This window comes from Crassostrea angulata, chromosome 5 (assembly GCF_025612915.1).
Source record: "Crassostrea angulata isolate pt1a10 chromosome 5, ASM2561291v2, whole genome shotgun sequence".
NCBI classification, from domain to species: Eukaryota; Metazoa; Mollusca; class Bivalvia; order Ostreida; family Ostreidae; genus Magallana; species Magallana angulata.
In genome coordinates this window covers 46,118,568-46,131,908 of record NC_069115.1, presented here as the reverse complement: position 1 = coordinate 46,131,908, position 13,341 = coordinate 46,118,568, and the positions used below count along the sequence as shown (strand labels likewise).

The window sequence follows — 13,341 nt, the reverse complement described above, 5'->3', positions numbered from 1 at the left end:
ATTTATAAAACCTTTGCATAATGTTGAGAACTTCATAACCTGACTCTTCATCACTAAGAAAACAAGTTGTATCATCAGCAAGTTGACTGATTTTAAATTCAGTTTCACCTATTTTGATACCTCTTATGTTTTTATTTTGTCTTATTGCTATTGCTAAAATTTCTACACATAATACGAATAAGTATGGTGATAGAGGGCAGCCTTGTCTTACTCCTCTACTTAAATTGAAAAAATTTGAGGTGTATCCATCATTAATTATACAGCTAGAAATATCAGTATATAAAATTTTGACCCATGACTTAAAACTATTTCCAAACCCAAATATACTAAGAACTTTTTCTAAGTAATACCACTCAACTGTATCAAAAGCTTTTTCAAAGTCATTATTGCTGACAAGATTTTGCTCTTGAAAATAATCGATAAATTCGATGTAATGTACGCTGAAGTATTTTTTCAATGAAACTTTATGAATACCTTAAAAATAGTCAGATTTTAAATAGTACGAACAATTTAGATATTTTTTGCAGTCGTATGTATTCCTACGCCAGAGTTCAATATAGTCTCGTTCAACCATCGGCTGTCTCCATAAATCCCCGACAAGCAGAGAGTCAGTCTATATTTAGAGGTTGCTTCATCAAGCTATCACGCGACCTGGTGTTTGCAGAGAGTATCCCTTGCTTGTTGGAGATTAACGGAGACATTTGAGCATCTGGTTGAACGAGACTAGAGTTCATTATTGCATGGATCAATTTTTGAAATATTTCGATTACCGATACATAGTTTGATGAATCAGTTCTATATTTAAATATTACACAACATGATTATAAAGAGTTTTCTCAAAATTCTTGTCAGAAAAGTCCAAAATTCATGTTAAAAAAGTGTGCGTAATTCAAACATATTTTATAAACTACTTGCCGAGCAAAATAACATGTGCTTGATTTTGAAATATATAATAATCAATAAAATCCACTTCCCTCAGTACTTCAGTACTTTGTTTTATTTCCTGATGGCAAATAACACAACTTCTCCAGAAGAAATTATGGAAGGTGTTGGTTAGCGAAGTCGGCAATCATTCAGTTGATATGCTAGGATCAATAGGATAGTTGGTATATCTTGGATGGGTGATTTGCGGTGTCAGTTATGAAAGAAAGTTTATGACACATTTAGGGATTATTCTAGACTTCCACTTGCTTTTGAGTCTAATTAGAGAGTTCGGGGAGTCATTTGAACTAAATTTTCGATTATTGGGGTTCTTGTGTCCTTTATTGTATCATGCATTATTTCTGTGAATTAATATTTGTTGATTTCAATAAATGATTTATTGATGTTTTTATTGTTGTTTATTTAAAAGTTGGCTGTTTTTATTGTTGTTTATTTAAAAGGTCACTTTTTTATTGTTGTTGATATACTTAGCTGGTGATGTCTTGCATGCAGATGGTTTTATTAAAAAAAAGTTTATTTAGAGTGTTCTACGTAAGATACACTCGATTCGTAAGTGAGATCTCAAGATAAGTCACCAGATTAGTTTAACTTGTCACATTCGTGGTTTGTTTGCTGAAGGGAAGTGAAGTGACAAATCACCATAATATATAAGTGGTGCTCTTGAAGCGCTTGAGTTTTACTCAAGATACACTAGAACCAGGAGTGCGTCGTCGACTTTGTGCACCAGTGACTCTTTATTCAGAACTTGTCAACACCCTCTTTGGTGTCTATAATACACTCGATAAATTATTCAACTATAACTTACAGTGGACAGAAATTCCTTTTTATAAATTTTTGTGTTATGAAGTAAAAAAAAATTAAAGCGAATGATATATCTCTAAAAGGGATTAACTGTTTGATGTTCCAATCTAAAATTAAGTAAACTAGGCGAAAAGATGGTGGTTTCCTATTTATGTTTAAGACGCCTAGTTGAACTGACTGATACATTGTGGAGCTGGAACTAAATAAAATTGTCAAATGTATGTAACACATATGATGAATATTTAAAATAAACATCACTACACACACAAGCCCATCACAGATGAGCAAAATAATGTTTAAGGTACTTCATAGATCTCCATCCTTACAGGATAGTACTCGGACTTATGTGGAAAAGTGGTATTTTTAATTTTTTTTCTTTGTTTTAGTTTGCTTATCAGTTGTTCGGTTTTTGGATAAGTCCCCCCCCCCCCACGTTACGTGTCTGATGATAACCATGAAAACCTGAATTATTTCAATTACACGTCTTTTCTCGTTGATTTTGATGATCCTAATCGGTATCCATACAGCATATTGTTTGTAAATCAACAAAAAACAATGCGGGGGTGTTAAGGAAGCATATGGGCAAATTAGCGTCTTATTTTGACTGTTATTATTCAAAATCGAGAAATTAAATAACTATTTTGAATAAGATCAAAAACTTGGTATTGTCCTTTAAAATAGATGTCAGTGCAATAAAATCGGGTAGTACTTTACTGCCACATTGGTGCATTATCACGTGACAACTATAAATATCCTACTTACATTCCTTAGCATAAAATGAGATAGATCAAAACTACCCCGCGGGTTCCAAAATAAAATAAACATACCAAGTGAAGGCAAAGCATCTCATTTTAATCAAAATGCTGGTAAAATTCTATGTTCTTCTTAATTATTTATTCATTCAGCTCTCGTAAAACCTTCCCAACTTTTATAGTTTGCACGGAAAACGGTATGTTGCATCAAAACAACACACAACATGGGATTCAAGCAGCATTTTTCAATTTAAGCATTGATCAAACTAACGATATGTATAAAATTTCAAGTTCAATATATATACGGGATAGTGTTGTTCTAGCCGAATTTTTTATCGTAAACAACGACAGAGGAAAGCCCGGCCGAGAAATAAAAGTAAATTTACATACCTTTTAGTGAATGATTGATAAAACTAACATCTCTCCCAGTATTCTTATGTTCAATTCTCAATAAATCACACCCCAATACTTTATTAGAGTTCTTAGATTAGTTATATTTTGAATATGTTTACAATGCTTTCCGGTCAAATTCACACGACATTCAACTTTTAGTCATGACGTCATCAACGTGTAAATCTACGTAATACAAACTAATTTCTGAAAAAAAAATTGTCTTCAGTATTTTTTATTTGTCTTTGGTCTACGTTTTGTTTGCTTAGATATTTAAATATGTACATAATAACTAAGAATTGTGATTTCACGGAATAACATGTAACTCAGATTCCATATGCTTCTTTAACACCCCCGCTAAATGCATGTTGCGTTTTAAAAGTGTACAGTTTTCTTGGTCAGTGCCTTTAATACAGTATGACCTTCTGCAGCATACGTATAATTTGTCACGATTATCTCTGAACCATTTGGAACCTGTTCCTGCATTTTTCTTTAAACACATTCTTCCTCCTGGATGGTAACACCGTAAAATCTATGTTTGCATGGTGATATTGTGAACCACGCGTAAGCCTTTATTTATGACAACTCATTTTTGTTGGCATGAATTCAAATCTTGAATTGTAAACTACGCTTAAACCCTTTTTAAAAATGGAATAACTTGAAGAAGCATGTTGTTTAGAAAAAATATCTTAGAGCTTGGAACATTACTGGAATATATGGGAAGCCATTGGGGATTATGATTAGAGGGCCGGGGTTTAAAATCATGGCAAGGTCAAATTACAATTCCTAACTTGGCCAAGGTTGTAAACATGAACGCCCAAGATTGTATTACAATGGCAATGTACTACATGGCATGGGGATTCCCTATGGCTTTCCATATAAATGTTTTCGGACATGTCATACTGTCTTCTTAAGACAGTCTCTCCAAACCTTTTTCTAAATTACCTGCTAAAATGCTAGTTACTTTTTATTGAGTATTTAAAACAGGTCTTAACTCAAGGAAAGGTGATTACATGATTTTTTTCAAACTATGTTAAATCAGTTTTCCGGCAATTACAGAAAAGTAAAGAAATGATATTGTAAGAAAAAGAACGAATTTCAATTTTTATTATTACTTTGTTACAGTTTATTTACATTTATACGATTTCATAAGATAATCAACAAATGGTGATACATATGCTATTAAAGTATGAGGTCAACTTAGTTAAAGGGGTCCTTGATTTACAAAGATTACCAACTACATGTCAAGCTTTCAGTCTTAAAGAAACCTTTACCCCCCCCCCCCAAAAAAAAAAATAAATAAAAATTAAAAAAAACAATAAAGAGGATATAAGCTGATTTGCATTAAGGAAACATCGGGAGCATGAAATATTATCAAATGTTCACTTAAATAGTCTTTCACTTTCATACAGAGGAAAAATACGCGATGTAAAATTTACATACATTTAATGAAAAAATATGTACAAAGAAAGAAAGGGATTAAAGCTGTCACAAAAATTAATGTAAGACGGCAACGAAAAAAACTTAAGATAATTATGATTTTAGATATAATCTTTAATAGAGATACATTTACATTAACCGATTATTTTCTCCTTTATTTCTTTTAAGAAACCCAATTATGATTATATCCCTTTAAAAACGGACAGAAATCTCTATCATCAAGAACATAAAAATATCTTTTCCCCAATAGGTTGTTCAAAATCAGAAAGTTTAATATTAATATACATGGTTTTGTGCATAATAATTTCCGATCAATTGTGCAACACTTGACTCATATCCTGACAACTGTCTTTGATTGAAAATGTTATTTAATACAAAAAACCCTAAGTGGCCGGAAAGCTGGTTGGAGTCAAATTTCATTTATATAACAACAGTTTCGGGATGATTTAAGTCTAAGCAAATAATGGCTTTTCCTACGACTGACTGGTCTGTAGTTATTGCGGTAAGAATATTTTTATTAATTATATGAAATTTAGAAGTCTTAAGAATTTGATAACAGTTATATAAAACCCGCATATTATGATGAAAATGCAAGTAATTTGAAAAATGAAAAAACTATAATAAAATTATTTACAGGATAACAAGACAAGCAGAACAATTAAAACTCTGTCTCCGTGTGCTTACACTGACAGCAAAGGCATAGAACGATTGGCGACATTTTCCGCACTGTCGAATAATGTTATCATAGAGAAGATATTTGCCGTCCGACTCGCGTCATCTGGATGTATATTCAATGCTGAAGAGAATTTCGTAGAATGCACAGAGTGTGGAAAAAAAACTACATTGGCCAAAGGTAAAAGTTTTTTTTCAAAACAAAAGAAGATTTTCAGAATTATCGATGAAGGAGCTTATCTTTTTAGAATAATTGTCATAAACAGAGGTTAATTTTATATTGTAAAAAAGTAAAACTTGATGAATCTTGATGATCATGAGATGGCATTGTTTAGACGAAAGAAAAAACACTTTGTTTCATTTTAAAAAAAAATAATAAAAAACTTTGTTTACTATTTTTAGTTTGGGCGATCACGACCCTCTCCGACGAAAGGACTTTTCATACATGCAGGCCAATGTGTTGTGGTTTATTGGCTTACATAATGAAACAGGAGAATGAAGAACGAGAAGGAATCTGCAACGGTATTTTCGTCCATATCAATTGTTTGTAAAGCTTTAGGAAAAACACATTTTTGATATACATGGGCACATGTGTGAATTGTGAACATTGAAATTGAAATAGTAAAGATTTACTTAAATTTTATCATCCAAATCTAAGTATGAAGTTGTTAATTTTAAAAATGATGAAAATATGTCTTTCGGAAAGATGATTTTATTTTATATGTTGCATAAAACCGACCAGATTAAACTGTTGAAATGTTCAATTCCGCTTTTATAACAGAAGTCTGATTTCATACATGGAATAAATATATTTGATTAAAACTAACAATCACTATTTTGTCAAAAAGTGTAATTATATCTGTTTTTCTTTCAGAACGGTCAAACTATGCTGAACTTGTTCAGATATATGGCATTGTACTTCGGGAGTAAGCGAGAAGCATATTCAAAAGAGAACATATATATACAAATAGACCTATTTTGTTTGACAATGCCAGACACAAATATATGATGTAATATATGTCGTTAGTTTTAAATCTAATTGTGATTTGCGTAGTGTTTATGTACTTGAAATTAAAACATATTTACAAATTTCCTGTTGATCAATTTTTAATTACATCTCACGCACGCACGCACACAAACGTTTTAAATTTATCGTAGCTGAAAGTTCAGGTTAGCTACTCTGGATACCTTTTGACATGTGTCTGTTTGTCTGTCTGTTTTCTTTGTGTCCGTCTTTCTTCAAGGGGAATAATAATAAGGTAACAATGAAATAAGAGGCGGGTGTTTTTTTTAAATCGTTTTTAGAACAAACTAGCTCGTAATAGATAAACATTAACATTAGTTTCCTGATATATAGTAAAAGTAATTGGGGGGTCAGTAAGAGGCTCTAAAATTTGCCCAAAGTTCATTATAGAAAACAAGAGTTAGATTTTCTTCCGTCAAACAAAAATGCTATGATATGACAATCAAATAGAGAAAAGCTAGTATGAAGAGTTTGAAATTCAATTATGCTTTGACCCCTGTCTGGCATATACCTATTTTTTATACAGAAAAACAATCTAATGACGAAAGAGGAAACTTTTTATTTTGTTGTGTCTTCTTTTAAATTTTATAAGTTGGAGTAGATTTAATTATAGATGAAACAGGAAAATGAAGAACGAGAAGGAATCTGCAGCGGTATTTCCTTCCTTTTAAATTGTTTGTATTTAGTTTTAACTCAAAGTGGGATTTGTGTAGTGTTTATGTACTTGAAATTAAAACATACTTACAACTTTCCTGTTGATCAATTTTTACTTCCATTTCACGTACGCACATTTTAAAATTAATCGGAGCTGAAAGTTCAAGTTAGCTACTCTGAATACCGTTTGACATGTGTCTGTTTGTCTGTCTGTTCTCTTTGTGTCCGTCTTTCTTCAAGGGGAAAAATAATAAGGTAGCAATGAAATAAGAGTTGGGTGTTTTTTAAAATCGCTTTAAGAACAAAATAGCTTGTAATAGATGAACGTTAACATTAGTCTCCCGATATATAATAGAAGTAATTTGGGGGGGTCAGAAATGGGCTCTAAAATTGGTCCAAAGTTCATTATAGAAAACAAGAGTTAAATGTTCTTCCGTCAAACAAAAATCCTATGATATGACAATCAAATAGAGAAAAGATAGTATGAAGAAATTGAAATTCAATCATGCTTTGACCCCTGACTGGCATATACCTATTTTATGGATAACTGATATGGTGGTGCTCGGTTTGACACAATACAACTCAAGACATTGATTAAGTAATAAGAATGGTCATTTATTAAATAATATAATAAATGACAAAGTACAAAATATAACATAAAGATGCCACAATGTAAACTACAAAAACACAATACTATTAATCAAAGAAGCAATCTTGCATATATAAAACATAGATAAATAACACAGTATTGTGACTAGAATAAACAGAGAACATAAGACAATAACACATGGCAATTTCTATTTACAAAAAAGTGTCAAAGATGGGGTATCTTCCGCCAATAACAGAGAACATAAGACAATAAAACAATGTCGAAGATGAGGTATTTAATGCTTCAAGGACAAGAATAACTCTCTCAAGGAGGTGGGGTGGGCGGAGGAAAAACTTTGCGAGCTAAATGTAAACAATGGCGAATGACGCTTAAAAGCTGCGCATGCGCAATAGTAAACTCTGACAGTATATATACAGTTAATGGCGGTAAATATGAATCAGTATCCATAAATGTTTTATGTTCATAAATATATTTTATGGATAACTGATATGGTGGTGCTCGGTTTGACACAATACAACTCAAGACATTGATTAAGTAATAAGAATGGTCATTTATTAAATAATATAATAAATGACAAAGTACAAAATATAACATAAAGATGCCACAATGTAAACTACAAAAACACAATACTGTTAATCAAAGAAGCAATCTTGCATATATAAAACATAGATAAATAACACAGTATTGTGACTAGAATAAACAGAGAACATAAGACAATAAAACATGGCAATTTCTATTTACAAAAAAGTGTCAAAGATGTTCCACCACATATCAAAGCTGCAGATTTCTGTAGTTTGATAACCCCCATCCACCACCATAGCGAAGCACCAATAACAAGGATAGAGTTAATCTATCGTCAAGACATACATTTACATTAGTCTACAGATATAAAGCTAGAATCATCACAGTGCAGTCACTGATAGAGCCGAAACAGTCCAAACACATCAATATTCACATTCATGTCACAATTTAATGTGAAGCTCTTCATTTCATAACAAAGTCAACACATACAATGTTAAAAATAAAAAAGACCCAAACAAGTACATGACAATATATGGGCATAATACCTCATAACACCAGTTTACAGAACATAATATTTCAAGCAAATTGAGCCAGAAGCAGGTGTAAGCAATAGATATGTACCCGTATATGACAAATAATAGAACCAGAAGCTCCTGACCTCATGGTTTCTACATATTTGAAATTGTGTCTTATAAAAACAGAGACATTGTCCATTTAACACAAGTAATAGAACCAGAAGCCCCAGACTTCATGGTTCACAATGTGTAACAAAACAAAACTTGTTTTGCATCATAAATAATAGAACCATAACATTGGACTATATGGTTCTAAACATAGCTAATAAAAATGAACAGAACAGTACATTACAGAAAATAGAACCAGAAACCCCTGACTTCATGGTTCAATCCGTACTAATATGTTGTAGAAAGCCCATATGTTTAAAATTGAACCTGAAGACCCTAACTCCAAGGTTCGGATCCCTAACTGGTATGAGTATTTGTAGGGCCTTGTTTACATTGTCATTGTTGGAATTCTGATGTACTTCTTAAATGCCGAGGATTTCCAACGACCCATATTTTGAATTTGAATGTCTGATGATCCAGATGCAGCAGCAAATGTAGCTGCCCCAATACGAAAGCTATGCGATTGGTATTTAATTGTATCTAATCCACAGAATGCCAGTGCTAACCTAAGTTGTGCAGTGAAAAATTGACGAGAGACTGGTGAACCATCCATAAATGAGAACAGGGGTTCTAAAGGTGACTCATGATTTCTAACTTTTAAAAAAATTTTAAGAGCTGCAAATGGGCATAACTGGGGATTGGTAGTGTTTTGCTGAATGTACAGAGTAGTAAACTGGCTAGAATGTTTAAAGTGTGGAATTTTAAGTTCTATAGATTTATCTAGGGGATCATTTTTTAATGTTACATGCTTCGCCAGCAAAAAATGCTGTTTTGCTACAGATGTTTGAGTAATCTCGCCGACCCGAAGAAATGCACAAAAGGCTAACACAAACATAGCATGTAGCAGAGTGCTAATGAATGCAGAAGAAGTCGTGGATGGTAAAGCAGACACAATTCTTGCCAAAATATCAGGAGTTATTGGTAGCCTGTTGTCTATAGTAGGCCTAACTTTACTAAAACCTTGCAGTTGTTTCTTGATAAGAAAATTTTGAGTCAAATCCTGGTAACCCCCTAGTTGGAAAGTGAAACTAAGTGCTGAAATATGTGTACGCGTTGTTGAAGCAGCTAAGCCTTGTTAGTAGCAGTGTGCGATATACATTAATAGATGAGACAGTGATGGGGGCAAAGGAGATGAATTCTTATCTACCTGATCGTGAATAAAGCTTTTGTAAGTTGCAAATATATTTCTATAGGATGACAACGAATCCTCTGATAATGAGCTTCTAATAAGGAAGTTTGCTGTACTAGTCAAATGTGTAGTAATGCCTGTGGAACCGATGTTTTTTCCGCTTTCATGGCTGGAAAGAGTTCTCTGAATCTTTGAATCTGCAAGCGAGAGAGTAGATCAGGTGCGACATTATAAAGGCCAGGGATATGGTCAGCAAAGAAATGAATGTTGTATTTTAGTGAAGCTAGCATAAGACGTCTCATCAGTTTCATCAAATGTGGGTCTTTAGAGGAATTTTTGTTTATGACATGAACCACTGCACTATTGTCTGAATGTAATACAACTGCTGTATTAGATAAGCTCTCACCCCATATTTCCATTGCAAGTACAATAGGAAAGAATTCTCTTACTGAAATGTGATATTTCAACCAGTCTGTTTCAAATGGACCATAGAACCATTGCCTGTCAAATGTACATCCAAAACCCAAATTGCTTGCATCAGTAAAGAGATGCAAAGTTTGGGAGGAACAGAGTTTCCCGGAATGAAATAGTGCTTTGCCATTAAAATGCTCTATGAAAATAGACCAAGCTTCCAAGTCAGCCCTAGCTTCAGCATTTAACCTACGATGATGAAAAGGTTTTTTGAGGCCCTTAGTTAGGTCAATTATTCTGCGAAGAAAATGTCCTACCAGGTGGTACTACTGAACAAGCAAAATTTAACACTCCAATAACAGATTGCAACTCACGTAAGGTAGTTGTGCGTTTGTTTTTGAAAAGCTGAATAGTGTCTGCCAGACGAAATAACTTGTCTTGAGGCAGTCTTATTTCAAATTTGATAGTGTCTATTTCTAAGCCCAGAAAAGTCAAAGTTGTGCAGGGAAAGACTGTTTTTGCATGTTTTATCGGCAAATGAATGTTATCAGCCAAAGAGTGAAAAGCCATAAGAGCATTATGACACTCTAGTGAATCTGGATTTTCAATGAATAAAAAATCATCTAGCATATGAACACAATGTACCACGGAAAATTTATTTTGGAGAATCCATTGTAAAGCCGAACTAAACTTCTCAAAAAGGTTACACGAGTAACTTAGGCCAAAAGGTAAGGTTTTATCAAAGTAAAACTGACCATCGATACTAAATCCTAGTAGTTCAAAATCAGAAGGATGGACTGGTACTTGCTTATAAGCGCTTTCCAAATCAGTTTTTGCTAAAAGTGCCCCCACCCCAATGTTCTTGATAGCTGCAATCGCAGTGTCAATAGTTTGATACTGTACAATGCACAGATCGCGAGGAATGTGGGCATTTATTGATAGGCCTTCAGGGTATGACAAGTGGTGAATAAGTCGAAATTCCCCTGGATTATGTTTTGGAACAAGACCAAGAGGGGAAACTTGTAAGTTAGGAAACGGGATGGAAGCAAACGGACCTGCTACCCTTCCTAATTCTAATTCTTTATTTATCGTTTGCCACAAAACAAATTCATTCCCCTTTAACGATGATAAATTTTCGGAAAAACGAAATTGACGAGTACCTTGAAAAGGAATCTTAAAACCAAATTTGAATCCCTCGACTAAAAATTTTGAGAGCGTTGGATCATAGCCTTGAAGGTATGTAGATAATTGATTAGCATCGATAGGAGAGACAATTGTGTATTTAGACTTTGCGTGCAATGGTAGCTGGTTTTTTTGTGATCATTGGTGACAGATTTTGATGTGTTGATGGGTCTCTGCTTCTGTTTTGTGCATTGAAGCCTAGAGTGTCTATTGGAGCAATATTGTGCATATTGACATGAGTTGCCTTTGTCACAGAAGCCCTTGTTATTGTATGTGAAGCAATATTTCTGCTTAGGGGATGATGCACGAAAGGGCTGCTTCTTTGATTTTGTTTGTGACTCAAGGCCTTGGACAATTGCATCATGATAAAGCTCTGAATTTTTTCTGTCCCAAAGACATGCTCTTGGAGCAACTTGGCGCCACTGTCTGAATTTTTCATCATAATTGATGGCCGCATCATCCCCACATGATTTTGCTATCCCCTGGATGATTTGGGCATAGGTCATGAGTTGCCCAACTTCATCTGGGTATTTCGTACAATGTATGGCTACAAACACGTGAAAGGCCTCAGTCCACTGAGGAAGAGATTTAATACACCCATTGTCAATTGCCTTTATAAACACTAATTGCCCATCTTTTTCAACTGACTTAAATTTGGGCTCCTCTTCAAAACTTGATTTTGGGATTAATGAAGCCAGCTTAATGTATTCATTCGCATAAATTTTCGCTTTAATTTTCGTGTCAACACCTAGGCCCACTGGTCTTGCTATCCCTAAGGGGAAATTGTTTTCAAGGACAGCGGTTAGGGGGGATGACGATTCAATACCTGACTGAATTATGGCCTGAAAGGTTGGGTTGTCCCTGACTACGGTCTCCGTCGATTCCTGGGTTGAAGGTCTGTCAGGAACAGACGGTCCAGGTTGGACTGCTGAAGACTCACTGCTCTGACGGTTTCTACTTTCAATACACTCCTTCACCACCGACTCTATTACCGGTAAGGCTGCAGCCATACATTCTTTCACTAGAGCGTGGGTTTCCGTCTGACCCGTCTGGCTTACTGTTTTCCTTCTCTTCGAACGGGAAGCCATAATCCTAAAAACATAACATAGTTAAAAATAAAAAATTCTGATAAATCCCACTCAAAAAAAGGTAGCACACATCAACAGGACATGTACAAAAACAATAACTTAGAGGCATCTTATTACAAATCAACATTGCATACAATGTGATGTAATTGCTTTATCAAAAATTAACTGCTCCCTTTCTATCGCCTGACTTGGTAGCAGTATCACATTGATATGTATCCAAAGCTAGCCGTCACTCTTAAAATGTCTTATAAAACATGCATTTGTATCAAAATCAGTGCTAAATGAATAGCATGATTAAAATAATAGCCATTGCTTCAAAATTAGCCATTGCTTAAATTCATAGCCATTGCTTAAATTCATAGCCATTGCTTCAAATCATAGCCATTGCTTTAAATCATAGCCAATGCAAAGAGTGACAAAGTGACAGACATTTCTGCACTATTACATAACATAGCCAGAGCTGAATCAATTATAGTAAAGCATATATACCTGAGGATGGGTGGTTTATCACTGTAATTTTGCAGACACAATTAATAATGGCAAAAAAGAAATTGGATGCTGGAAATAAAAACAATGCAAGATAAGTAAGTAGTCAAACAGTAATTCTAGATAACATGACAGTTACATTAATTGGAAGCAGAGTTCTGAACTTATTGATATCAAATATACATAAGAATATTTATCATACACTATTGTGATAGCATTGGCCAACTTGAAGATGTTGTTAACAGATCATCTACTACTAACACTGCTGTGCGATATCCAGCGTGGCAATGGAGATCCTGGAAAGAGTATCTAGGGCAGTTTTTCAAACCAGTGAAGGGTATCCGCCAGTACCAACACTTTTCGTTCGATTCTAACGAGCCAGGCATTGTAACAGCGAAGAAGACTTGTGACGGAACCGAGGAGAAGATTGAGATTTCGAAAGATCAGGGATATCAGTTCAGGGAAATAAGAAGACCGGGTGTACTTCCCGCTGGTGGACTGTCTGAATCTAGGGTGCGTTATCTCTACTCGCATGTGAGACCATTTGTGAGACCT

General features: G+C 34.2%; 1 protein-coding gene and 1 long non-coding RNA gene across 2 annotated transcripts; one reads left to right on the top strand and one right to left on the bottom strand.

Moving 5' to 3' along the window:
- The first annotated feature begins 4,707 nt into the window (after nucleotides 1-4,707).
- Nucleotides 4,708-5,519, top strand: LOC128183301 (uncharacterized). Its single transcript, XR_008243573.1, has 3 exons — nucleotides 4,708-4,827; nucleotides 4,962-5,178; nucleotides 5,400-5,519. It is a non-coding gene; the product is annotated as an uncharacterized LOC128183301 (long non-coding RNA).
- A 2,296-nt stretch (nucleotides 5,520-7,815) lies between these two features.
- On the bottom strand, nucleotides 7,816-12,923 carry LOC128186119 (uncharacterized). The gene is made up of 2 exons (XM_052855852.1): nucleotides 12,790-12,923; nucleotides 7,816-12,304 (listed from the first exon to the last, which is right to left on the bottom strand). The coding sequence occupies exon 2, from the start codon at nucleotides 12,298-12,300 to the stop codon at nucleotides 11,230-11,232; it is 1,071 nt and encodes a 356-aa protein (XP_052711812.1). The 5' UTR covers nucleotides 12,301-12,304; nucleotides 12,790-12,923; the 3' UTR covers nucleotides 7,816-11,229.
- Between the last annotated feature and the right edge of the window lie 418 nt (nucleotides 12,924-13,341).

Excerpts from the sequence above, each read along its gene's own strand:
- LOC128186119 (XM_052855852.1), bottom strand. The coding sequence starts at position 12,300 with ATGGCTTCCCGTTCGAAGAGAAGGAAAACAGTAAGCCAGACGGGTCAG.